Raw genomic sequence first — 26,380 nt, forward strand, 5'->3', positions numbered from 1 at the left:
AACCTGTGACTGGTTTCGTGTGGCCTGTTGGCCAAGGAACGGTTGACTTGGAGTTTAGGAAAAGTTTTGCCAAAGGGGACAAACCGTCCATGGCGGAGAGCCAAGAAGATTCGGGAAGTGGTGACCCCCACGTCAAGATGTCATCCAGCCAGGCCACCCATTCCAGCTCATCGGAAACGGCATGGAAATTACAGGATTTCATGGTCACCTCAACCCCGTCTCAGACTGCCTGGGGCAATGCCATGCTAAGCCCATCTACGGAAAAAGCCATCAGCCCAGACTCTGCAGAGATTGACCATCTGCTGCAAGTGCCCAGAGAGACGTCCGTGGAGTCCCCATCGCCCTCAGGTACTGAACCCGGCCCTGACCAGTCCCAGAAAAAGGTCAGTTTTGAGGCAGGGAAATCTCAGGGATCGTTCACCATTCTGGAGAAAGATTCGAGGCAGTCGGCAGAGCAGGGAGCTCACGGGGGCACCGATATAGCGGTGGTGACAGAAAGAGCCCAGCTAGATGTTTCATCTACTGGCGTCCCACCAGAAAGACCCTCCGAGCCCCCGTCTGACCCTACAGACATAGATTATAGGGACCCCTCTGATTTAGACGACCACTTGGGCTACCCTCCAGGTGGCGACTCCACCAAGGGCTTCCATGATAAGCTCAGCCCTTGGCACAAGCACTTACATTATGACGACTTTTCCCCTTTTGATTACCTTTACCCCACCCCTCCTTTCTACGCAGATGGATACGAGGAGGGGGGGATTGAAGATGACGACGATGACGATGATCTGGAGGACATCGAGGATGACGACATCGCCGCTAAAGATGTCCGGAACTTCCCCAAGTCGGCCACTCCGAACATACACACAGCCACGGCCGATGAGAAGACGACCAGCCGTCAAGATTTACCGACCCGAGGGGAGACGTACCCCAAGTCTCACCCAGACGTAATCAAGGACCAAACGCAGAGCGTGTCCGGAACCGGAGACAACGGAACCGAGTGCCGCAATGGCTTCGTAAGACGCAACAACTCCTGCAAGTCTCTGTGCGAGATCTACCCAACCTACTGCCACAACGGGGGTCAGTGCTACATTGTGGAGAACATAGGGGTCTTCTGCAGGTAAGAGCTCTACATTTACATTCAGGTATTTACCCCTCCTGTACTTACTCCATCCACTGGGGGCAGTATGGGCCTGTACCCAGCTGAGCTGAGGGAGCCTTCTGATTGGGTAATGAGCTCCCATATATATACCCTCTTGTACTTACTCCATCTACGATCCCGATCGGGAAATGTTGTATCCGTGTGTCATGTATGTATTCCGTGTTGATTCCGTGACATTGCTGATGACAGCTGTTGGTGTCCTGGAATCCGGCTGACGAGACATTACGGATGGATTGTTGTCATTTCCATAACAATTGGGATTAATGTCTGAATGGGCGTCAGGGGGCCGCGGGGGGAGGGGAGAATAATAATACATGACCCCCATTCAGTCTGTTAGTGACCCCCAACCAGCTGTCCCTCAGTCTGCATCTCCATATTGTGTCTGGGACCCTCCGCAGAGTCACATGGCGGCCCCGGGCCCCTGGGGGATTTGGCCTGGCCATACACAGGCAGAGAATACCGATAGATTATTAGATTACTATGTGATCAGAGTATTGATCGGGATTGGCCGGTATTCCATTGATGAGCAGCAGGTGATTGGTTGCCACATTGCATTGAGTGATACAGAACCGGCTGGGGCGACGTTCCATTCGATATTCAATCTGATTGCTGTTATAATCTGATCGATATTGATAATCCAGGTTGATAACGATTATTTGCAAATATCAATCTTTGTGTTGCCAGCTCTGTGTATGAGATCAGATGGATGATCTGCTGTGACCTCTGACCTCTCGGCTACGGTTGGCCTTGCTGACGTTGACACCGGGACGGGTTGGGGTCATTGTGATTTTGGCTTACCTATAACATAGGGAGGGAGCGGGCCCACTTCTGATTGGACGAAAAAAAGAAAAAGAAATAATGAATCTGAAATAATTTTGACCACCGACCAATCACAATCAACTAATTAGGATTGGACCTGTTGGTAAATATCGTATGAATGATCCATCGCATCCAATCAGCATTCTCAATGGAGTGTGGTTCTCACCAGATGTGATTGCAGCGTCAGTCAGCATGCATAGCACCACATCCCACCAATGCATGAAATGCGTCTTGTTGGATTGTGTGTTGCATGCATTGGTGAGTGATTCTATTACAAATAACATTTCTATAAATCCTGGAAAAACTTCAGTAATACCAATGGTGCCACCTGTGCCTCCGATCATCCCAAAGCCACCCAAAGAACCCTCCCCCACTCTTGGGGTGCCATTTTCCTGCCCCCTCCTGTGGTTGGCTGTAGTTCCACCTGCTGGCTTCTATGTCACTACAGATGTACAGGGGCCCAATGGGGGGCTATTGGTTGGTGAGTAGATCTGGGTGACATCTTCCATGCCCACTGCAGCTGCCAATCATTGTACAGGATGGGTGCAGGGGCTCCAATCATCAACACCCATCCGGCCCCCAATATTTCAACCCCTTCCAAGCCCCTTACCCTCCCCGAAGACTTCCCCAAATCCCAACACTTTATTTTTTCCCTCATAAAACCCCAACACTTGTGTCCTATGTACCCCACTGAGCATTTGCAGCAGCTGGAAAATGTACAAAATCATCAGTGGACCCCAACACCACCCCAGGGGCCCTAAGAGGACCACAGAGGGCCCAGCCAGTCATTCAGACCAGGAATACCGAGCTGTCTGCTCAGGTGGAGGGACCGGCAGTCCCTGGCTGTGTTCACAAATGTCTGACACCCATCAGCCCCTGCTGACACTCTTCACCATGTGACTGAGGAAATGCCCCCCCCCCCTGCCTGCAGCAGACTGATAACATCATCTCAGCCTAGGCAAAGTCACTGAGTGGAGCAAAGATGGCTTTAAAGGATGGAGGATTTGTGATCCATTGTCCCCCCAGATTCTGACCAATCGGCAATGAGTTCATCCAGAGGTCACTGACAGGTCCTCTTTAATCTTTGCTCCAGAATCTACTTTGGGTCCTTCCCGCCCCCTCCGGGTCTCCTCTTTCTTCTCATAATATCCCCGTGAATGGGTTCAGTGAAATATCAGATTTCCCAGATTTGCCCCCCCCCCCCCCCCCGGGATGGGATGGAATGTCGCTGAGTGAGCAATGAATAGGAGACAGGTGACCCCCCGGAAATCCCGACAGACTGGGAACTGCCGGACTCAGCATTGGCCTCCAATGACATCAGAGGGGGCAAATATCAACGACGCGGGGCTGTGACCACTGCTGGGAAATTGTATGACGGTGACAACGCTGACCTGAGAGTCACAGATCTGCTTACATTCCATCATGGTAAATAAAATCTTTCTGTCTTCATACTTACCTTATTTTATCACCAGGCCCCTGTACTTCTCTGTGCAATGCAGGCAGAATGTGGCTGGTGGGAGGAGCCAGCAGGGTGCTGTACAGGACTTCCACACATCACCTCCTCTTCAAGAGTTCTTAGTTTCGATGTAAGCAGTGGGTGGGCTCTTGGGAGGAGTTATGCAAATTTAAAAAAACCTTAATTGGTTGATCTTAGTCTGGGGAGTTCCTAGGTTGACTTAATTTGCATACAAACCACCCCAGGTAACACCCACATATGATGCTGAGAAAATCCAAAGATTGAAAGGGGAGGAGCCAGGGACAGTCAGGAGGGAGGGGCTATATGATGCTGGGTGTCCTCCAGCCAGGGATTGAGCTGGGCTCTATCTGACTTGCTGCAGCTTCTAATGCACATTATGAGAAGCTGAGTGTGTGCAAATGTCACTTACCTCTATGAGGTCACATGACATGCGAGAAGCCCCAGGGGCAGGATGGGGGTGTAAAAGAGAACCTTAACCCCTGAGAGAAGGAGATACACCCTGCACTGCTCTGCACTCCCCCCCCCCAGCCATTGGGGTAACCAGCACACAGGGTTAATTTTCCAATGGAGACATCAGATAACACATCCCCATTGTCAGGGATTAGATGGGGTGAATGATCCCTTCATCAAGGAGTCAGGTGAATGTAGGATGTATAATCCCCACAGATCTGTGAATGCCATTATTGTCTAATGTGGGCCTGGTGGGGTTTCCATTATTATGTCCTCTTTGATCTCTAAAGGGATACAGTGATACAATGTATCTCCCCCAGTCACATGACCTGGGGTCACTTTGTTTCCAGATGCAGAATATTCCCAGCTATTTCCAGGGTCAGATTCTCTCTTCTGTGCCCCATTTACCCCCTCCCCCCCTGTCCCTGGGGCTTCTTGCATGTCACGTGACCCAGCAGTACCGAATCTAAAGAACAAAAATGAGGGGCATAGGGTCTGTGACCCCACAGGGGAGATACACCCTCTGTTTTTGTCTGGTGTCGCCTAGACAGGAAGTGGTGGAAGATCCATAATATACATTAATATCCAATAATCAATATATTACCCCCCCCCCACCTGTGTGAGACCCTGGAGACTGAATTTGCCCCTCTGGATGTCACCGGTGTGAGCAGCGCCCCCCTGCTGTCTGTTTGTTGCTTATATTGGTTACAATGACACCGGAATCCTGGATGAGTCGGAAACGGGCGGCCTCCCCCCTGCTGTCCTTGAATTATCCTTGACACTTTGTATCATTATTCACTGTGGCCCATTGTTTGTAGCACTCAGGGCCACTCACGTGTCATATACAGTTAGGGCTCAGCCTGCCTTGTCCGTGCTGGCCCATGTGCGTTAGCATACGTTAATCTGTGTTCAGCCGATGACCCCGCAATACATGCGACTAGAGCAATGAATGCACTGCATTGTGCTAAGATCTATAATGCATAGATGTGGGAGGGGCCAAACAGCTCCACCTACTGCAGGCTGACCTATAGAAAACTACAGGAGGGGCGGAGACAAGACCAGGCACCCAGCCCATGGAGAGAGATCAGAAATGACCGGTCTGTATTACAGGAAGTGTCACATTGGATTTCTGCACAGATCTGCAGAGAATTATTATTATTATTATTATTAAACAGGATTTATATAGCGCCAACATATTACGCAGCGCTGTACATTAAATAGGGATTCACACACGTCTTATGATCAGAGCGCATTCACTATAATAATATTAAACAGGATTTATATAGCACCAACATATTACGCAGCGCTGTACACAGGTTGCTGGGACACATTCATAGAGACCTCACAGGACAGAATAATGGAAACCCCACACCGACCGCTCCTATATGTGTATATGGCAGTTCTGTGACTGATCGATCGGTTGTATCAGATCACTTTGGATTGGCCACATGCTTTCCATACCCGGATTGTCAGGGGTGCGCGGTGTAGGTAGGTACCAATGGGGGGCGACAAGCAACAAGAGCACCTGATTGGCCAATACTGAATCTACCTGACAGTGCACACAGCATACTGAAGTGGCCACTCAGATAACACTGCAGCAGCATGTTATATCGGGGGCCGCCTTTTGCCCTCCAATACAATAAATAAAGGAGTTCTGCTGGCCAATAAAAAGTTAGATTGCTGCTGGCTGAGCAATTCTATTGGTTGTTGGAGTTACTTGGAGAGCCGGTGAGAAGGATTTCCATACAAAGATGGGCGCCATAACTTTTCTTCCCTCTCCATGGCGCCCCATATATGTCTCCCCCCTGTATGGAGGCAGCTGGATATTGGATTTGGTCATGGCGGTGGAGCTGGGGCTGCACGGATCTCCCCAAAACATTCCCCCGTCCCGGTAATTTTCCATCCGCTGCTCCTGTGGTCTCGGCACGTCTCATGATATCCCAGCGATCATTACGGATTCATTCGGAGGCCATCCAAGCGCTGCGATGAAAAGGGCCTCAGCGCCATTGTCCCGGAGACAGAACGCCATTGTGCTCGCTGCCGGCTAATCACCGGGGAATTCTAGTGACCCCGAAAGCTCCCAGCGCCTCCGGTGCCAAATCTCTAATTATTGCTGGCAGCAGCCCGGGGGACCGACGCAGCTTGGTCATGTCAGTAAATGCCCCACACGGGTCTGTTTCGGGGGGCAACTCCACCCAGGGGCCGAACAACAACATTCAAGGGCCCAACACCATCTCCACTCATGGGCTCTACACCAACTCCACTCAGGGGCCCCACACCAACTCCACCCAAGGGCCCCCACTATCTGCATGCAGGAGCCCCACACCATCTCCACCAAGGGGCCCTACACTATCTCCTCTCTGAGGCCCCACACCATCTCCAATCATGGGCTCTACACCCATTCCACCCAAGGGCCCCACACTATCTCCACACAGGAGCCCCACACCATCTCCACCAAGGGGCCCTACACTGTCTTCACCAAGGGGCCCTACATCATCTCCACTCCGGGGCTCCACACCATCTCCACCCCGGGGCCCCACAAATACCTCAGTTGTGGGTGGAGTACCCCGAGCTGGATCATAGGACAGACACAATGACTCTGAGATCTCAACACAAAGCTATATACCTGGGGCCCCACACACCAACCACTGAAGGGTACTAACCCCAAAACTGTAAGGGGCCCCTGGTCCTCTGACTTCCAATATGAAGGATGATCATCCAATCAAACAAAATGTCATCAATGGAAACTAAACTTTATACCTCCACTTCATCCAAATGTGTCACCACCCATAGCAGTCACGTGGTGAGTATTCACCCAGCTCCGGGCCCTATAGCAGTCACATGGTTAGTATTCGCCCAGCTCCGGGCCCTATACAAGTCACATGGTGAGTAGTTAGACAGTTTGGGCCCCCATAGAATTCATAGTCAGTTGTTAGACAATTTTGGGCCCCATGGATGTCACATGGTGAGTAGTCGGCCAGCTCAGGGCCCTTAAAGGTCACATCCTTGTATCCTCAGTATTATCCTTGGATAAAGATCACATAGATCTTTTGGTTCTTCATATTTATGTGGCTGCCCTATAGCAATGTAATCCACAAACGCACCGCAGAGAAGTCGGTTAGTGTCAGTTGTCGGTTTTTGTTGTATGGCCACAAAGTCATTGTGTTTCTGGCGCTGCCTTCTGATTGGTCGATCATCATATGTTGTGTGCGTCAGATATTTGTTGCAGTTTTGGTGGGAATGATGGGGGGAGGGTAAAAGGTGAATTATTAGATGGAGTAACATAGATTGATGACCCTCCCCCACCTTTGTCCTTCCCCTCCCCCGCTATCTCGTTAGTGTCTATTCCTCCAATCAATCGCATTGTTTTCGCCCCTCCATCACCTTGAGAATCATCAGAAACGTTTCGTCTCCTCGCCGCCTATAAATATTCATCGGTTCCTCGTGGCTGTGAACGCGGCGTTAGTGCTGCCCAAGCATTTTCTTTTTATAGTAACAGTTTGTCTTGGCAGCGACACAACCTGAACTCTCCCAGGATGCAGCGTGCAGGACGCCAGTCAGGTGCGGGCGGCAGGAGGGACGCATGGAGGATGTCTGCTGTGGGGAAAAAGGTCACAGTAGAGAAATTGTCTGCCACAATCCCGCCACATTCACTGGTAACATTAACTGGGGCACATTCACCAGGTCACATTGATCAGGCCACATTCACCAGGTCACATTCACTGGTAACTTTAACTGGGCCACATTCACCAGGTCACATTCACTGGCAACATTAACTGGGCCACATTCACCCATCACATTTACCAGATCACATTGATCAGGGCACATTCACTGAGTCACATTCACTGGTAACATTAACTGGGCTACATTCACCAGGTCACATTGATCAGGCCACATTCACCTATCACATTCACCAGGTCACATTGATCAGGCCACATTAACTGAGCCACATGTCACATTCACTGGGTCACGTTCACTGAGCCACATTTACCAGGTCACATTGATCAGGACACATTCACCAGGTCACATTGATCAGGCCACATTCACCAGGTCACAGTCACATTCACCAGGTCACATTGATCAGGCCACATTCACCAGGTCACATTACCAGGGTGAATATAACACCTTGACAGCGATCAGAACCCGGAATATATTTCTCATGAATTTCTCATTGTGATTTATTTTTAGTCTTTGCTCCCTTTCAGAACACTATTATTAATTAATAAAGCACAAGCATAGGCTGCGGCAATGTACACGCATCCAGCACTGTGGGGGATTGTAAAGGAATTTTAGCTGCACGAGATATTTCACTCAGTTCAGTGAATGTGGAGATAATTCATTTTGCAGGAACTATCCAATCACATGCAAGGAAATCTAAACATGCGATATTTCTGGCACGTGATTGGACGATTAAATATTTGGCACGGCTTCAGCTGATATACTAAACTGAGTGAAAGGTTCCTGGCCAGGTGATAATTCACTGCGCTGTGTGAACAGACGATATTCCTGTAATAAATCAATATTTGGTCTGAACATGTTCATATTGTGTGTTTGATCCCCGAACCAATCTGAAATGAAAGGCTTAATAAACTCCAGCCAATCAGCTTGTTACACTGTGTGGCAGAGCTGGAAGGTCTGGATAGACAGATGTACACACCTTGGGGCAAACAACCCCTCCCCCACTTGATATTTGGGATTGGGGGTTCTGCTCTCCGCCCCATAATTCACCTCGGGTGTAAATCAAGATGTGTGAAATGTTTGGCAGGAAGTTTTTGTCAGCTGGAAAATCTCTGAGATTTCTTTGGAATATTTTCCGCTTTCCTCCCGGGATAGCGGAATATCGAATCCGATCTCTGCCAACACCTCCATGGACTATGGCAGCGCTGGTTGAAAGAACGGGGACCCTGTTCTTGGGGTTTACTTGGGGCCCTTGTGGGGGTCCTGGGTCATCACACTCCAGGGGGCCCCAGGCAGAGTGCTGGTACCCCCACAATGATACCTCCTGTGTGAATGCCATGGGAGAGTGAAAAGCTCCAGGTTTTATTGGTGATTTATACCCAGAGTACAGCCAATAGTTTTTTAGGGGCTAAGACACCCCAACCCTCCCCCCCCCCAGAGGTGAATCTCTTCGACCCATTGGGCAGAGTGTGTCCCCGTATGTCAGTCGTAGAGGTGCCCCCCCGACTGCTAAGTAGTGCCGGCCTCTGCACATCTCCAGACACGGCTCACCAAACCCCCCGTGACCTCTGGAGGGACCCTGGTTGTGATTGGCTGACCTATGGCCTCCTAAGTGGTTCCATGGCAGCTGAATATTCACCTAGTGTGAATCTTCTGAACATGTCAGCAGAGCTCTATAAAACACCAAAGGTGGCACTGGTGTGTCCTGTCCGACTATGTAAGATTGGGGAGATTTACTAAAGGAGTTCAGGCTGTTCACTTACCAAGGTGAATTCTCACTCTTCAGGTAATAATTCACTTAGCCCAGTGAATGTAGTAATATTTTTTGCAAAGAATACCCAATCATGTGCAATGAAATTTAAACAAACACATCTTTCCTTGCACATGATTGGATGATTGGAGTCAGCAGATCTTCACCTCATTTACTAAGAGAAGTGAGAGAGAAAAGAATCTCCTGCAGGATGAGAATTCACCTTAGTGAGGTGAATCCCCTCCAACACATTTCAGGAGGTTTAGGCGCCCCTTCTTCAGGGCTCTCAGTGATTGTTCCGGTGTCAGGGAACCACAAGGAAACCATACAGGTCAGCTGGTATGTGAGCAGCATTTTTTGCTTCAATAAACCACCCCCATATGTCACGATACCTAGCAAAATGTGCCGATATGTCACGATATGTCATGATAAATCACTGTCTACAACAAGGCACCAATATATCACAATAGGTCATGATAAATATGTGCCAAAGTGTCACGATGAGCAATATGCCTCTCTGATATGTCACAATATATTGTGATAATTCACAGTATGCAAATAGGCACCAATATATCACAACATGTCGCGATGCGTATCAATATGCCATGATATGTATCAGAATGTCACAATATATCATACCTTGCTAAATGTTCATCAGTATGTCACGATATGCCATGATTTGCCATATACAAAAATGATTATGTCACAATATGTCGTGATAAATCTGCTGTTTCTCTCTCCCCTCCCCAGGTGTAACACTCAGGACTACATTTGGCACAAGGGTCTCCGCTGCGAATCCATCATCACGGACTTCCAGGTGATGTGCGTGGCGGTCGGTACGGCCGCGCTGGTGGTCCTCCTCCTCTTCATGATGACCGTCTTCTTTGCCAAAAAACTTTATCTGCTCAAAACGGAGAACTACAAACTGCGCAAAAGGAAGTAAGTGGCCCCAACCACCAAGTTTTCTTTCATTTCTAGACCCCCCGTCAGGTTATATAATAATAAATATTGTGTGGGGAGATCCTCCGGTAGTTCCATCCAATCATCGATTAATCATCAGAAATCTCATTATGGGGACTGAGGCAGCGCCGATCTGTGGCTGCGGCCCAATCTGGGAATGGTTTTGTCTCCCTCATTCCATCAGTGTTATAGAAGATACATTTATTATTAATAACAATGGTCGACTCATTGACTGCAAAGTGCTCAGGTCCTGTGGCTGCAAAACAAGCTCAAATAATTACTCCTCCATCACCAGGTTTCACAATTGGTATGATTGGTATTGTCACCTGAGCCTGTATTGTGATTGGCTGCAACCTAATCTTGGTTCAGCTCAGTGGTTAGCACTCCGGCCTTTGCAGCGCTGGGTCCGAGGTTTGAATCTCGGTCAGGACTCTATCTGCATGGAGTTTGTAGGTTCTCCCCGTGTCTGTGTGGTTTTCCTCCGAGTACTCCGGTTTCCTCCCACATTCCCAAAACATGCAGTTAGGTTAATTGGCTTCCTCCAAGCATTGACCCTAGACTGTGTTAAGGACATATGACTATGGTAGGGACATTAGATTGTGAGCTCCGCTGAGGGACAGCTGGTCACATGACTATGGACTTTGTACAGCGCTGTGTAATATGTTGGCACTATATAAATACTGTATAATAATATTACAGGGTTCCAGGGTTTGTGATGTTTATCTCCATGTTATGCACGATTTTATTGTCCCAAATAATCCTCCTTGCTATTTTCTCTCTTTTTACCTTTTGGCCAGTTACCCCTTGCTGAAGCTGCCTCTTCCAGGAACAGGCCCGGTGGAATATATTACCCCTGTAAAGGATTACTCTCCCCCTCCGGCTGAAGCAAACCCCAACCACCGAAGTGAGCGCCCAGATTGGGTAAGCAGTTATCACCCAGTGATTATTCTACTGCAGGATTCCCTATAGGTGGACAACCAGTGCAACATGCAGAGTGCCATCTGATGCCCCAGGAAGTGTGAGAGGGATCCGGGGTTCCTGGTGTGTTCATCCCATTTACCAGACATTTTTAATATATACATAGATACATAGTAAGTCAGGTTGAAAAAAGTCCATCAAGTTCAACCACTAGGGACTCAATTATGAAATATTTTATAGGTGAATAGCGGTTTGGATGGCGATGGGTTGCAGAGTTCACTTGTTGTCTGCCTGTGATTGGCTCTGGGGGTCCCTGGATGGGGGGAGGGGGGATAGCCTTGTAGTGTTGGAGATGCTCAGTGGAGCGTTTTGTGCAGAGATGGCAGTTGCTAGGCAACCATAGTCAGGCTTCAGGCGGGAAGAAGGCCCGGGGATAACAATCACCGTTTGAGTGAACTGACCGGGCCTAATGCGCCGACATTTCCCTTTTCTAATGTAATTAACCTTTTTATGTCAGATTCCGAGATGTTTTGCGATCTGTTTGGCTGATTTTCTGGGGCAAATCTTTTAATGAACACAAAACATCATTTTTTTCCCCTTAACAAACCTGACAGATTTTTTTTGCCTATTTATTTTTCTCTTTGTCATATTTTAGACATTCCGGATTTGTAATGCAGCACAACATGCATACTGTGCGCTATAATGCGCTGCATTGCTAATCCAAGGTTCCAAATCCTTTGTTTTCTCATGGTATTATTATTAATATTTTTTTTTTTTTTTTGTAAATCAGTCGCAGTTTCTTCCTTGGAGATCCTGCCAATAACAACTTCTTGTTGCAGGCTGGTAACGATAAGCCACTGCGTAAAAATGCAGCAGCGTTGTCAGCCGGCCGGTTGGAGGCAATAAGTGTGTGACGGCTCTGAAAATTCTCCTCGCCTGGCTGTAATATTGATCTAAAGCAGGGGAGTCAAACTCAAATACACAGAGGGCCAAAATTAAAAACCTAGAGTCAAGTCTCGGGCCAAACTTGAAACTGAAATAGCCCCGCGACTAAAAATCCCTGCGTCTATAAAACAGTCCAATGCGGGGCCACGCATACGCAAGAGAGCCCGCTGGTCTATAGACGCGAGTGATGCCGGGAATTGTACTAGAGGCGGGCCAGCTGCAATTCAAATTTAGGATTCCTTTGGGGGCCAAATAAAGGACGTTGCTGGCCAGATTTGGCCCGCAGGCCAGAGTTTGATGCCTATGATCAAAAGGCAACAGATAATAAATATCCCTGATAACCACAATTGTTCCAGGATGGTGGAAATATCCAACCTGGAGGACTCTGCTCCTTCCTCTATAACTCTCCTCTCCTGAAATACTCTGCACTGCTGGAGGACTCTGCTCCTTCCTCTATAACTCTCCTCTCCTGAAATACTCTGCGGGAGGACTCTGCTCCTTCCTCTATAACTCTCCTCTCCTGAAATACTCTGCACTGCTGTAACTGGTCACTCATTATTTGGCGCTGTAGTGTAGCTCTCTCAGCTGACTCCGCCTTCTTACATTTTGCGTTTTTCTGGCTTAGCTTAGACCACGCCCCCTGATTTCACTTTTGCTGACACAGCGTAGATATTCACAATTTTTTTTTCTCATTGACTGCAGTAATTTTCGTTTCCGTCATGAAAATATAAAATCAAAGTGAAGGGAAATGTAAGTACAACGCAACTTTAGCTGCACCTGTTATGTTTTAGAGTTATGCTAGCTCCCCTCCCAATGCTCCTCGCCAGGTACAGGGGGTTCTCTTCTTCATTTCTTTCCTCTTAGACTGATTATTATTCCATTCTTTGGATTTATTTTGTTATTTTCATTTCATTGAATAATATTTTTTTCTGATTCATTTACTTTTCTGGTTCTGAAAACAATGTGGGGAAAGTAACAGAAGGAGGTCCCTGATTGGCTGCTCTGGGTAAGGATGAAATCTGATTGGATATTTGTTGGTGTACCTAATATAATGGCCAGTGAGTGTCACCCCTGGCAGGAAAAGTAGCCAAACAGAAATGATGTAGTGGTGGTTGAATAATATTAATTAATATATAGCGCCAACATATTACGCAGCGCTGTACATTAACTAGGGGCTGCAAATGACAGACAGATACAGACAGTGATACAGGAGGAGAGGAGCCTGTCCCGAAGAGCTTACAATCTAGGAGGTTGATGTAAGGTGGTAACTATTGATATCGGGGGAATATTGATCATTCACCTGATTCTTCTCTAATCAGTTTATGGCTGTCTGACCTCCTCTATCACTCCTCTGTACACAGGACCAGCATGCTTTGCACATGTGGATGGCTCATCAATAAATGTTCATTTATAACACTTTGACCTAAATACAGAAAGTTTTATTATATAAACCTAAAAAGAGATCCCTGAATATAAAATCTACGCTAAGCCGTGATATCTTCTCTGCAATGCTACACAACTGTCTGCCTTCAGGCTGTCTCTCTCTGATTGACACAGCAGGGAGGAGACGGGAAAAGCCGGAGTCACTCCCTTGATTTCTGTATAATATTCTCCTAATAATATAATCAATTCATAAACCTTCAATGTTCCCTTCAATGCCTTCTAGGTGAGGTCCATGAATCCTCCCGCAGGGCCCACATGACCAGCCAGTCCTGGGGGGGCAGCCATGACCGCACCCCGCTTATTTCATTGCTTCTTCCAGCTCACAATATTCTTCTGTCTTCCAGGAGGAGCCCAACGCTCCTCAGAAGGTCCAGGATCTGCCCAAGGCCTGCCTGAAGGATGAAGAACCCTTTAACATTCAGAACTCTCTCTCGCCCAAACACGAGTGCAGCAAAGGGGATCCGGACATTGTGGACGTCAACTGTGTCCTCAACAACCTGACATGAGGAAGAGGACGTGATGGAGGAACCTGGCGGGAGATGTGTGTGCCATCTTCTCTGAACTTCTGCAGTGCTGGAGGAGGTGGTGTGGGCACTGACCCCCTCCAGCACTGCCAGGGGTTTCTTGACTCATTACCACCCCTCTAATGTGCCCCCTACCCCTGGCATGCTTTGGTGTATTTTGTACAGCAGAAAGATGATCCCGTGTTATGGAGGTGATTATGGAGCACGTTTGGTGCACAGTGAATGGGCGGAGTTAGATTGCATCACCTGGTGTCTCTTGTGAGTGAATGTTACAATGAGGAAACATTTATGGGGTTTGGGTTCCGCGTGGGCGGGGCTATGCCCAATTTGGAAATTATTTTCATCCAAAGAAATCAATGCAAAAGCAGCTCAGAAGGAGGTCACCTGCAAGTTAGAGGAGCTCCGTGTCTGATCCTAAATGCAAATTCACTTTCAGGCCACGGATCCTCCACCTGACTAGGGGTCCCGGCCAACAGCCATTGGCTAGTGTTCAGTCAGCTGATTTTCTTGGCAGGTGTCACACATTTGCAGGTGTCCCTCTCCCCTAGCAGAGGATTCCAGATAGAGAGGACCTGTCATGCCTACACTCAGAATTCCCGTCAGGACCCTTAATGTTCATCCTCAGGAGATTGGTGTCCCCAACTAGTAATGCATAAATATCAGACCACAAAAACCAATCGTCGATCCTCCAATCAGTGAACGCCTCATTCCTCAGTGCCACAATTTGAAATAATTGTCCCTACAAAGGAAAAACTGATCCAATGGGTTAACAGCGGGCGGAACATGTGACCTGGCCCAGGGGGCCTCCAGCCGTAACCCCGATGTCCCCTTGTCCTCCATGCCGCTGAGTCTTAAAGCCGTACACCCCCAGAATGAAATAGCTGAGATGTTTCGGTAGAGGCGGTAAGAAGCTCTCGGTAATCCGCGCCGTCCGGCGTCCTTACCTTACGGGAATGAAACATCTTAAGACTTATCTGGCTGTAATCGGCTTTTCCTGATCGGAGGTATAAATAACTGCTAATATGGGCACAGCGCGTTCCTGTAAGGTGAAAGAAACGCAGGGGGGGGGGCCGCGCCGGTATTCATGGCCGCTGTAAATCATGACCAGAGGAGGAGCCGGCTCGTGATTGGCTGCTGACAGGAAGTCCATTTGGTAACAATGTTTCTTTTTTGAATTAGTGATCAGTGATTGGCCAGCAGTGGCCCCATAGTTTGGCTGGGGGTCGTTAGGATAAAAACCTAATAAATGTTTCCTCTTTGTGATTTGCAGAGCGGCCGCTCCCAGAATTTGCCCCACGAATGGCGGTAGAGAAGGCTGCTCGATGCCCGCCGCTCGCTGCCCCTCCCCCTGTAAGAGAAGTAGACAAGCATTAGACATGTGATGCGTGTTGTTTGCGTGTGTGCCCCGCGTGTTTCTGTTTCCGCTCCGGCCACGTTGCCCTTGTTCTACCGCGATGTGTGATTTCTTATAAGACAACCAACGATGAATAAACCTTCGCTGCGCGCAGCTGAATTTTTTTGTACTTTCACCCGAATTTTTTTGGAAATACTGTAAAAAAATAACAGGAGAATCTGAATAAAAAAGTTTTTAAACTTAACAAACGTCTCCGCTTTATTATTAAAAAACCTGAAAGGCCTCACCTGGTGTGGGCAATATAGATTTGTACCTTTAGGGGGCGCCCATGTGTCCCGCGGGGGGCGGGGTGATTATACATCTGAACCTGAGATTTCATTGGCTGTCACTATAATGTCAGAGCTGACCGAGGATTGGCATGACCTCATTATTACAATGTATGTCAGAATGAACACGCAGCATGTAATCTGATCCTATAGCAGCTCACTGCTGCCCCCTATGTCCATTTCTCCTCACTGTATTACACGGGGCTCTGGAGTAACACGAAGTGATTGGCCAGCCTATTGTGCTAATAAACACTGAAAAGGTAATGATGAGGAATTTAGGTTAAAGGTGAAATTCTGGCACTGATCGCACCTAATGCCCCACCTCTGAACAAAGTCTTCTTCCCTCTAATGCTCCACCCCTGAACAAATCCTCTGGTCTCTAATGCCCCACCTCAGAACAAAGTCTTCTGCCCCCTAATGCCCCACCCCTGAACAAAGTCTGCCACCAAATGCCCCACCTCTGAACAAAGTCTTTTTCCCTCCAATTCCCCAACCCTGAACAAAGTATTTTGCTTCCTAATGCCCTGCCCCTGAACAGTCTTCTTACTCCTAAAACCCCACCCCTGAACAAAGTCTTCTGCCTAATGTCCCACCCCTGAACAAAGTTTTTGCCTCCTAATGCCCTCCTAATGCTCCTAAGCCCCCAAACACCCCCTTTTTTTCTCCCCAATATTCTACCCCCAACCCTTTTGCCCCGGTACAAAGTCCTCTGTCTTACCCCAAACATGATTCCTCCCCTCCCCCGATGTCCTGATATATTTTTGTGCCCCCCTAGGCCGCAGCCTGCGCTGCCTATCCCTGGGTGTGATGCAGGTAAGTAGTCGTTGTTCTCGGCTGTTCCAGGGGGATTCTGGGAAATGCGCTCAGCTCTGCGCTCGCAGTAACGGGGCCGCTCTTTGCATTAATTTGTCTGTTTCAAGGTCGGACGGATGCTGGGTTGCCATAGCGACCGCAGGGAGATGCGAATCAATGCGCAGCTGGAGATGCTGGCAGACGTTTCGTGTCCCCGTGTCAGATGTGTGGAATTTGTGTCAGGATCACAGGACCGCCCAACCAGAGCCGCGCCATAACATGACAGGACGACCCCCACCGCCCCGCCAACGCTGACACTGCAGATAATTAGCGCCAATCTGCAGAAATACAACCTGACGAGACAAATTCCCCGACACGGCACCATTCCCGGGTATTTATAAAATCTGCACCGGGGGCCGAAAAATGCTGGACGCCCAATAGGATACAGCGATGGGTGTGAAGGAGTAATTCGCTATTTCTGACCGCCAGCCAATCACATTAAAGGCAATCATCAGACGCCAATCCCAATCAGAATAAAGATGGCCGCACACGGTGCAATCTGCGATCACCTGATTGGCTGCCCCCACGTACGTACATATTGATTGGTGATCTATAGGAGGGATATGAATATATTATATCTAATGGAGGTTTAGTGCAGAACTACAAATCCCAGCATTTCCTGACGCATTCAAAGGCCTTAAAACTGAGGGTGAGCTCTCATTGGCCAGCTGACCATCTATCACAGTGACATCACAGAGCAGGCTCCCCATTGGCTGCTCGTATTATATAACAATTGCAGAATCTCCTCGTATTGAAGGAATCCTTAAACCCAAAGGGGCCCCAAAATCCAACCAGGTCAGCTGATGTATGAGCGGTCATATTGTCCAAACTCCGCCCCCTGTAGTCTGATCCTCAGGGGCGGGATATAAGCATTGGCTGTGTCAGTAGGAGGGGGATGGGGTCCCCAGGACAGGAAGTTGGGCGTTCTGTATAGATGGGTGTCATCATGACATCATCAGAAGATCCCCTGGGGCCCTCTGAAAGTTCTGGATGTCTGGGAAGAGATTTATAAAGATTGACAAATGATCAGAACTGATTCACTCCACTGACAGGAGAGGAATCTACAACTGCTGATGTCACATGACTGATACTATGGCCAGGATTGGTCAGACCAGCAAACTCACCCCAAGAGCTGACTATCCAATGCCATAAGAGTCAGATGGGACGGTTGGGGATCAGAGCGCATCTACAATCAGGAGATTCACCAATCAGAAGATTCACCAAAAAATGAGAGGGCCAAGAAGAACAACAGAGCCCAGCCAGCCATGGCCACACAGACAGACCAGGCCTGGGACCGACCAATCAGAATTGGAGATGTCTGGCCACAGTCACCCGAGACAACCAAAGACAGCAGGAAATTCTTAATACCAACTGTGAAGCATGGTGGTGGAAATGGTTTGGAGTCGCTTTGCTGCTTCAGGGTCTGAGTGAGCTGGAGGAGAATGTGAGGAGTTCTGTGTGAATGATGGAAGGGAAACACAATAAAGGTCCAAAATATTAGAAAAGAGAGCTCAGGGGTCACCAGAGGGGTCAGTGCTGAGCTTGTGACTCATTGTGGCCAATCTTGTATCGGTTGTCCCCAACTACAGAGAAGCCCACAGCTGTCTATATTTAGAGTGGATCCTGCCAGAAATCCAGAGACTTCCTGTGCTGATCCAATAAATTGCTTCCAGCTCTCCCTCTATAATATGTAGATGAGGATAGCGGGAGGTGTCCTGTAGTCCTAAGGATAGGGGGAGGTGTCCTGTGGTCCTGAGGATAGGGGGAGGTGTCCTGTGGTCCCGAGGATAGAGGGAGGTGTCCTGTAGTCCTAAAGATAGGGGGAGGTGTCCTGTAGTCCTAAGGATAGGGGGAGGTGTCCTGTGGTCCTGAGGATAGGGGGAGGTGTCCTGTAGTCCTAAGGATAGGGGAGGATAGGGGGAGGTGTCCTGTGGTCCTGAGGATAGGGGGAGGTGTCCTGTAGTCCTAAGGATAGGGGGAGGTGTCCTGTGGTCCTGAGGATAGGGGGAGGTGTCCTGTAGTCCTGGGGATAGAGGGAGGTGTCCTGCAGTCCTGAAGATAGGGGGAGGTGTCCTGTAGTCCTGTCCAGGGGTGACAACGTTTCCCTATAGATAGAGGAATCCCCAGTGGGGACACAGACAACAAATAAAAGCCAGGTCAGGGTTCAGATCCTTCCACAATCTATTCAAAAACTAAAAACCTTACACACATAGGGGAGACCTCTGGTCCTCATTGGGCCCCTGGGGTTTGGGGGCAATCAGCACCTTAAGGTGTCACCGGCCCAATGACTTTCCTCTCCGGAGCCCCTCTTTACCCCCGCCATCCCCTCATCTTCTCCACACAGCAGTGACCCCAGACAACCCGCATCCCCCGTACTCCCTGCAGAGGTGTCGCCGCCCTCCTGTCACTTCCAGGAGTTACAACAAAGTGTGAGAAGGAATTTGGGGACACAATTTCATCATTCAAAGTCCATCAGGCGGTGACAACACAAAAACATAATTGGGAGATGGGGACAAAGCGGTGTCACCCTATAACAGGAAGTGGCTGAACAAGGACTTTTGTGGCAGGATCACCCGGGGTCAATGATTCCATAGAGTGTGATGGGGGAAGGGTCAGCGGTGGGGGTCACGTGCCATGGAATTGGGGACACATAGCCCCGGCCATACAGTTGGATCAGATTTTGGAAATACTTTCTGCCCGAATGCCATCCCAGTCACAGTAGTTTTCTGGGTTTCTCGATAAGCATGCAGCCAGTGAAGTCCCTGAATCCGCAGGACCAGCAGCGTAACTCAGCTTCTCCTCTCCACGTCCTCTGTCTCCCCCTGGCGGCAGCACAGCGGCTGCCAATCACAACATGGCGCCACAGGAAGTCCATCCCCCTTGTCATTTGTAGCCGGAAGTGGAGAACACGTTCCCGGTCAAGATGTTTCCGGAGCTGCAGAATGTCCTAAACCTGGAGCGGGTGAGAGAGCAGCGCCCGGAGGGGGGCGGGGTTAGTTTATCCCTAAGGAAGGACATGTGACAGAGGGGCGGGGCTTCTCATATTACCACAAGGGGCTCATTAGGAGCATTCTCCCCCTCTGATTGGTTGCTGTGGTTTAGCTTACCCCCAATGAGGTTTTGGGGGTGATTTGCTCCTGCACATTGAGGCCCCACCCACAGTTAAATCTGATTGCTTGCTTTGCTTGGTGAAGGCTTCCTTTAGAAAAAAGGCAGCGCAGTCAGCATCTGTCTGAACAGACCATATGGGGGATGGGAAGGCAAGACATGAAAGATATCGGGGAGTATTGATCAGCCACCCCCACGTCAGACATTGGGGTCACCGCCTGATCTATAACAGATCAATGAATGACCAATGAGAGATCTGCATTGGATTGGACAGCGATCTGTCAATGTGGAGAGGTCGGTAGGTTGGTCAGAGAATTTCTGCTTCTCTGGGTTTCCATTATTCTGACCGCTCAGCTGCTTCTCCCCAACATTTCATCCGACATCTTCTGCATTTTAGGGGCAATTTATTCTGATCAGTGATTGGAAGACGGACGGCAGCTTCCTGATCCATCATTTCCTGTCCTACTACCTGAAAGGTGAGCTACGCTACAGTATATGTCAGAGCTAAATAACTGTATAATAGGTGTGTGACTGGGGGGGGACATTAGAGTGTCAGCTCCTCTGTACAGAGACTGATGGGACTGGCTCAGTGTACTGACCCCAGTCTGGGTGGGTCCAGGTGATCTGCTCCTGGACTCGTTGTACAGCGCTCCATTGTAGGTCAGTGATTTATTTAAAGTCCCCTCCCACCCTGTGATGTCACTGTAACTTCAAAGCCGCCATCTTTAATTTGGGCAGAACTGGCGATTCCCATCCCCCGCTGTGATCAATATGTTGGTGCTTAATATAACGCTCGCTCTCTTTTTCCCGTTTTTTCTCTCGGCAGGGGGTGAATCTGGCCGGTGCCCGGGATCAGGGTCAGTTGGTTTTCCTGGAGGGACTGAGATCTTACAGCAACCTTTTATTTTCTGAGACCCCAGAGGTGAATTCCCAGAATCCTTTGCAGTTCCTGAGGTCAGTGATGGTCGCTCCTGGTTCTGCTCTTCACCTTGTTGTTGGATTCTGATTGGTTGTTGCAGCAACCACATCCTCCACTCACAATGGAATTTCTCTTCCAGGGCCGGCACCGACCTCAAGCCGCTCTATGATTTCATTTTCGCTGCTCTGGCCCCCTCTGCAGGTGAGGATTGGACTGGCCCTGCGCTGATTGTGGATGATGTCAGCTTGCTGCTCAGTTTGGGAGTCTCTCCGCTGCAAATCCTGGACTTCACACACTACTGCAGAGCTGGCGTGCGGCACGAGCTCCAGGTGCGCCCCCAGTTTACCGAGGGATGGACATAACACGCGTGTTGTATGTAGATTACTCGGTGCTAGGATGGCGTGTGCATCATGTGACCCACAAGAACCTCTGCAGGATGTGGCCCCCTACTAGGGGGCCCCTATCACTAGTTTCCTGCCCCCCATGCTCACCTGCCTTGGCATTGGTGACCCCGGGCACCTGGACAGCAGGTCAGCCATTGCAGCTCCCCAGGCTGGGTTATGGCTTCAGTGCAGCCACTTCCTGGGTTGTTGTCCCCATCAGCAACCTTGGAACATAGGGGGAGGAGACAGCTGTGGAGGGGTCAGGGGGGATTATACCCCACTGTAGGGGTTGGGGGAGGGGTAATATATCACCTGTGTGGGGCAGATACAACTTCATGGACTGCTATCAGTAATGCTATCAGTGGTAATGAAGTGTATGGGGGAGGGGTACCTCCTTCTAAATAAGCTATGGGGTCCATAGATGGGAATCCCTGACTCTCCCTTCTCAGTGTCCCCGAATCTTTTATATTGACAGTTGATGTATCATGTGACCTTTGTTAGGTTCTGGGAGTTTTTTGCCCCCTGGTTGCTGTCTATCTGCCCCGGGTGGGAAAGGTTGGGTTCTGTTCTGGTGTAACATATTTCAGGCATGTGGGGGGGGTCACAGTGGGGACACAGGAATTTGATGATTTCTGGCTCTTCCAGGGGGACGTTGTGTGTTTGGTGCGCAGAGATGAGGACGATGAGGATGCGGAGTTCCTGCTGAGGTCGTTGTGTCACCAGAGCGGCCTCGTCCTTCAGGCTGAGGGGCTGACAACCGGATTCTGCAGAGACGTCCATGGCCAGGTGAGCCGGATCCGATACAGATCAATTCAAAGGACTGACTGGAGGGAAATGGGGCCACTCTGGAAGCCCCTCCCCCCACTCAGGGGACATGCCTGGGGAACGCTATGACAACAGATACAGGGAGGAGCGCTCATGGAGGGTGATGGCACCGGGCACAACAATAAATTCTGCAGAGGTGGAGCAACTTCCCATGAAATGTATTGATTTTTTTGATTCTCATTCCTCCTGGGAAGCGCGGCATGTATCTGGGGCATTAAAGCATGCCGTGCAGTGCACGCCGAGTGTGCAGTTATGGTTTTTCAGGATTTCATAGCTGTTTTAATATCAGGCACGGGACACAGAGGGATGACGGGTTCCTCGGGGGCGGAGTCTCTGGATGGGACATCACTGTATATAAAAGTGACTGGGGAGGATTCTAATATCAAATTAAAGGATTTCAGATATCACAATCTCATCATTCTGTGCGGCAGATTTTTGGCTGGACTTTTTATGGGTTATAAAAATGATTTTATTATTCTTTAACCAAAAACACATGTTTTTTATTCTCACCCCTCTTCCTCATTGGTCCATTCTCCTAGCCCCTCCTCACTCCCTCATTGGACCATTGAATCTCTTGATTACCCTTCCACCCCTCTTCCTCATTGGTCCCTTCTCTTAGCCCTCCCTCATTGGACCATTCTCTTGAATAACTTAAAATCTTTCACAGCGGTGACAACCTTCAGAAGAAAAATGTTTTATGTAAGAAAATTACAGAAGATTAAAAAACAAAAAATAAACCACAAAAAGCTGAAATTAAAATATACAAAGAAACCGAACAGACGGAACACTGAACATCATGGAAAGCTCTAGAAAGCAGAAAACTACCTGAAAATAAATTAGAACCTTTACCAAAAATATTATTTCTCTTTATATGGTGACCCCAGACGTTGTACAGTAGTCAATGCAGCGTGAATGTTCATATTTGGGGCGGAGCAATTTTCAGGATCCGCCCCCTCACTGCCTGTGCACTCCGCCCATGAAATGCTTATTGCACCCGGGTGGGGTAACTTCCGGTGCAGCATAGGGGGCGTAGTTGCTGCTGGTGGTGGTTCCAGCACCTCACAGCAGGATGTGACACCAGGCAGGCGGCTTCGCGTGGCCCCAATAACTGGCGGGGACACTTCAGTATCTCCTCGGATTCTGCAGACTTATTCTGTCATCGGTTCGGCTGCACTGGATGATGAGAAATGACCCCCAGATCTACCTGTGGCCCTCGCTCATCAGCCCCGGCTGTCCTGTGCACTTTGTTTGGTTTTAGGTGGAATGGGGGAGGTCAGAACCAGCGTTGGGTTTTCATGATAAAATCTGATTGGCTAAGGATTTCCCCCTCACTTCCTGTCCCGGTGACAACATTTCATCAAACAGAAATCAGAATATTCTGAATGAAGTCAGCGGGCAGCTCTGTGACTCCCTGAATATACAAAATGTCCAGGTTTTTCCATTAATGGATTCCCCAATGGTATAAGAATATGCCAAGTCAGGATTCACTGGGCTCAGATGGTGAATGAATGATTCTGGGAGCAAAGACATCACATTCACCTATGGATAAACCATGGTGAATCTTTGGGATGAATATACACAGCTCCGACCCTCCCATCACCAATACAAAGATATGGAGGGATGAATGTTGTTACATTGTATAAGAACATTGAAACAACACCTGAGAATGTAAAAGCTAAAGCTGGCCCAAATATTAAGGGGGGACTTCCTTTTGGCCAGGCAGTGTTTATATAGTATATGAGAATATTTTCATTTGTATATTTCTCCAGCTGTAGCTCTGAAGATGGTGAATCCTCACCTGATGGACATTCACCCTCCCAGGCTGGAAGCTGCACCGTTTGCTGCTTTAATAACCACTCCGGCTGCAGAGCCACCAACGTACAGAAAAACATAGAGTACACAGGCATTGCTGTTTCCCATAGCAACCCTGTGCTCAGCATTGGATATTGAAGGCTACCAGCTGGTTGCTATGAGTTCTATAACACTACGGTGACATCACCCCTCCTCCGCTCATGGATCCGATACAGCTGTCTCATCACGCCAGTTGTGGAATGAAGTGCTTTAGGATACTCGGTATCATCATATAGTGCAGCGTGGTCGCTTTAAGTGCCTATTTGTGGCTGCGTCAGATCCGCATGCCGCCCCAGAAACATTCTATAAATATCGGCGACACAGGCGGTATCAAGGTACACAGCTCGCTGCCCAGAACATTCATGGCGCCGGCTTGTGTATTGGCTGCAGATTCATTACGAATCGTTTTTCTGCTTTTTCCCCGGGTCACCACTAACCTGCCTCTCCACAGAAAAATAAAATCTCATCAGGAAACGGCGGAGGTGAGACAGGTTGGCGCTTCACCTGGAAAAAACGGGAATATCGTACAATTCCATTGGAAGTATAGTGAGAACATGGATGTTGTACCCCTCAGACAGTCCGGGAGGGGTTACATTTAGACTCTCCGGCCCTTCCGCCACCTCAGTCTAACTTCTCCAGCACTGACGGGACGTAGACCAGGCTCAACTCACTGCCAAAGTCACAGACAATCGCCGCATTGTCCAGAACCAGGATCTGCCGGGCCGGTTGGGCCTCCTCGCACTTTCCCAGGTAAACCGTCTGTAGAAGATCGCCGTAGCCGATGTCCCAGAAGGAAACGCAGCCCTGGCCACCCGTCACCAGCAGGTTATCGGAGATGAGACCTAAGCTGGAGCCACAGCCCAAATCCTATGGAGAGAGAAGAGAACCGGTCATGTGATCTCTCTGGTCATGTGATCGCCCATGGCAGTCACTGAGCAGAACACGAAACTATTCTCTGTCCTGCAGCATTCGTTACTCTGAGCTGTTTTACAAAACCAATCAGTATTATTTTTGGAATAAAAGCTCAGCTTTGCACAGAGATCTGATTGCAGCAAAGCGCCAACCCACCCAATGCAGCACCTGACCACTCACCTGCTGTATAGAGTAGAGTTTGATGGCGGAGCTGCGGTCCCAAATGCTGATAACATCATCCAGACCACTGCTGATAACGTACGATGTCGTGCAGATCAGAGAAGTGATGTCTCTGTGAAGATAATAAAGGTAAGTGTATTTTAGTGAAGGAAGCCTTGTTTCCTCCATGATCTGATTGGCTATCCTGGCTCCAAGTCCCGGGAGATGATCTCACCTCTAAATTGTAACTGGCTGCTGGATTTGTGGGATTCCAGGCAGAAATAGTCCAGAGAGCCGTTCAGACGGGCAGCCACAATCCTGCAATGTAGAAGACGCGGGAGGTGAGATAAAACATGAAATGCAGAATGCAGGGTACGAGCAGCCAGGTAATATGTATGAAACAAATCATCTCCCGCTCATTCCGTCACTCTCCAGGGTTCTGCAGATGTAAGGTGTGTAGAATATGGACAACCTACATACCGGTGATTGAGGAAAACCAATGCCGTTATCCCGCTCTGCCCCTCATTGTTGCTGCAGCGCAGATTTCCTTCTATAGCGTCCCAGACCTGAGGAGAGAGAAAATATTAAAGACCTGACATCAGCTCCGCACCCCTATAATATCCTGTTGTAGGTTTCCTCCGGATGTACCCCGACTGCTTTGCATGGAGATCCACAGAGACCTCACAAATATCACATCACTGGGACAAAGGAAAGATTGGAGGAACCAAGAACAGAAAAATAAAAGAACAATGATTGTCAGTTTTTAGGCATTAATACCAGACACTGCAAATTGCAAGGAACCAATTTCACCGATAGCCAATGACACTTCTTCCCATCGGAGAATATGAAAGGGATGAAACATTCACCCAAGGGATAGTCAAGCCTTCAACTAGAACAAATCCACAGCTGGGACAAGGATTCATCCCATTCCTCCCATTACATAGTATAATTATTATTAAACAGTATTTATATAGCGCCAACCTATTACGCAGCGCTGTACACTAAATAGGGGGTTGCAAATGACAGACAGTGACACAGGAGGAGAGGACTCTGACCCGAAGAGCTTACAATCTAGGAGGTGGGGGAGTTATCACACAATAGGAGGAGATATGGAATGGTGGGAAGTAGTGAGGGTTTAGGAGACAGAAGACGGGTAGGTGAGGGGGAAGCGTTGGGTTTTAATAGAGCAGAAAGTAGGAACAACCATTCCAGAGAGTCGGGGCAGCTCTAGAAAAGTCTTGGAGCCGTGCGTGTGATGAGGTTATGAGTGAGGAAGTCATTAGTAGATAATTGGAAGAGAGCGGCTAGGGAGGGATTTCTCTATCAGGGCAGAAATGTAAGTGGGACAAGAACTGTGGAGGTATTTGAAGGCAAAGCACAGGAGATGAATTGGATTCTAAAGGGAAATGGAAGCCAATGGAGAGAACTACAAAGAGGAGTAGCAGATAGGGAGTGATGGGAAGGCTGTGTATGGGGTAGGTAGGTGGGGAGGCTATGTATGGGGTAGGTGGGTGGGAAGGCTGTGTATGGGGTAGGTAGGTAGGAGGGAAGGCTGTGTATGGGGTAGG

At 48.8% G+C, this 26,380-nt stretch overlaps 3 protein-coding genes across 3 annotated transcripts in view; 2 read left to right on the top strand and 1 right to left on the bottom strand.

Annotated features, from left to right (window-relative positions):
• CSPG5 (chondroitin sulfate proteoglycan 5) overlaps positions 1-15,725 on the top strand; it is a gene marked incomplete in the record, with an annotated part of 17,686 nt that extends 1,961 nt beyond the window's left edge. Inside the window, 4 exon segments of the mRNA XM_072413435.1 lie at positions 1-1,117; positions 10,084-10,272; positions 11,091-11,214; positions 13,944-15,725. Of these exon segments, the coding sequence (XP_072269536.1) occupies positions 1-1,117; positions 10,084-10,272; positions 11,091-11,214; positions 13,944-14,105 (1,592 nt within the window).
• Positions 15,726-18,594: 2,869 nt separating this feature from the next.
• On the top strand, positions 18,595-21,959 carry ELP6 (elongator acetyltransferase complex subunit 6). Its single transcript, XM_072413436.1, is given in 5 exon segments — positions 18,595-19,617; positions 20,161-20,249; positions 20,532-20,717; positions 20,822-21,011; positions 21,711-21,959. Coding segments are annotated over 5 exon segments (753 nt in total). The 5' UTR covers positions 18,595-19,578.
• Positions 21,960-23,300: 1,341 nt separating this feature from the next.
• SCAP (SREBF chaperone) overlaps positions 23,301-26,380 on the bottom strand; it is a gene marked incomplete at its 5' end in the record, with an annotated part of 16,008 nt that continues 12,928 nt past the window's right edge. The window contains 4 exon segments of the mRNA XM_072413438.1: positions 23,301-24,608; positions 24,834-24,943; positions 25,048-25,130; positions 25,293-25,378. Of these exon segments, the coding sequence (XP_072269539.1) occupies positions 24,363-24,608; positions 24,834-24,943; positions 25,048-25,130; positions 25,293-25,378 (525 nt within the window).

Source organism: Pyxicephalus adspersus, chromosome 5, assembly GCF_032062135.1.
Source record: "Pyxicephalus adspersus chromosome 5, UCB_Pads_2.0, whole genome shotgun sequence".
Taxonomy (NCBI): domain Eukaryota; kingdom Metazoa; phylum Chordata; class Amphibia; order Anura; family Pyxicephalidae; genus Pyxicephalus; species Pyxicephalus adspersus.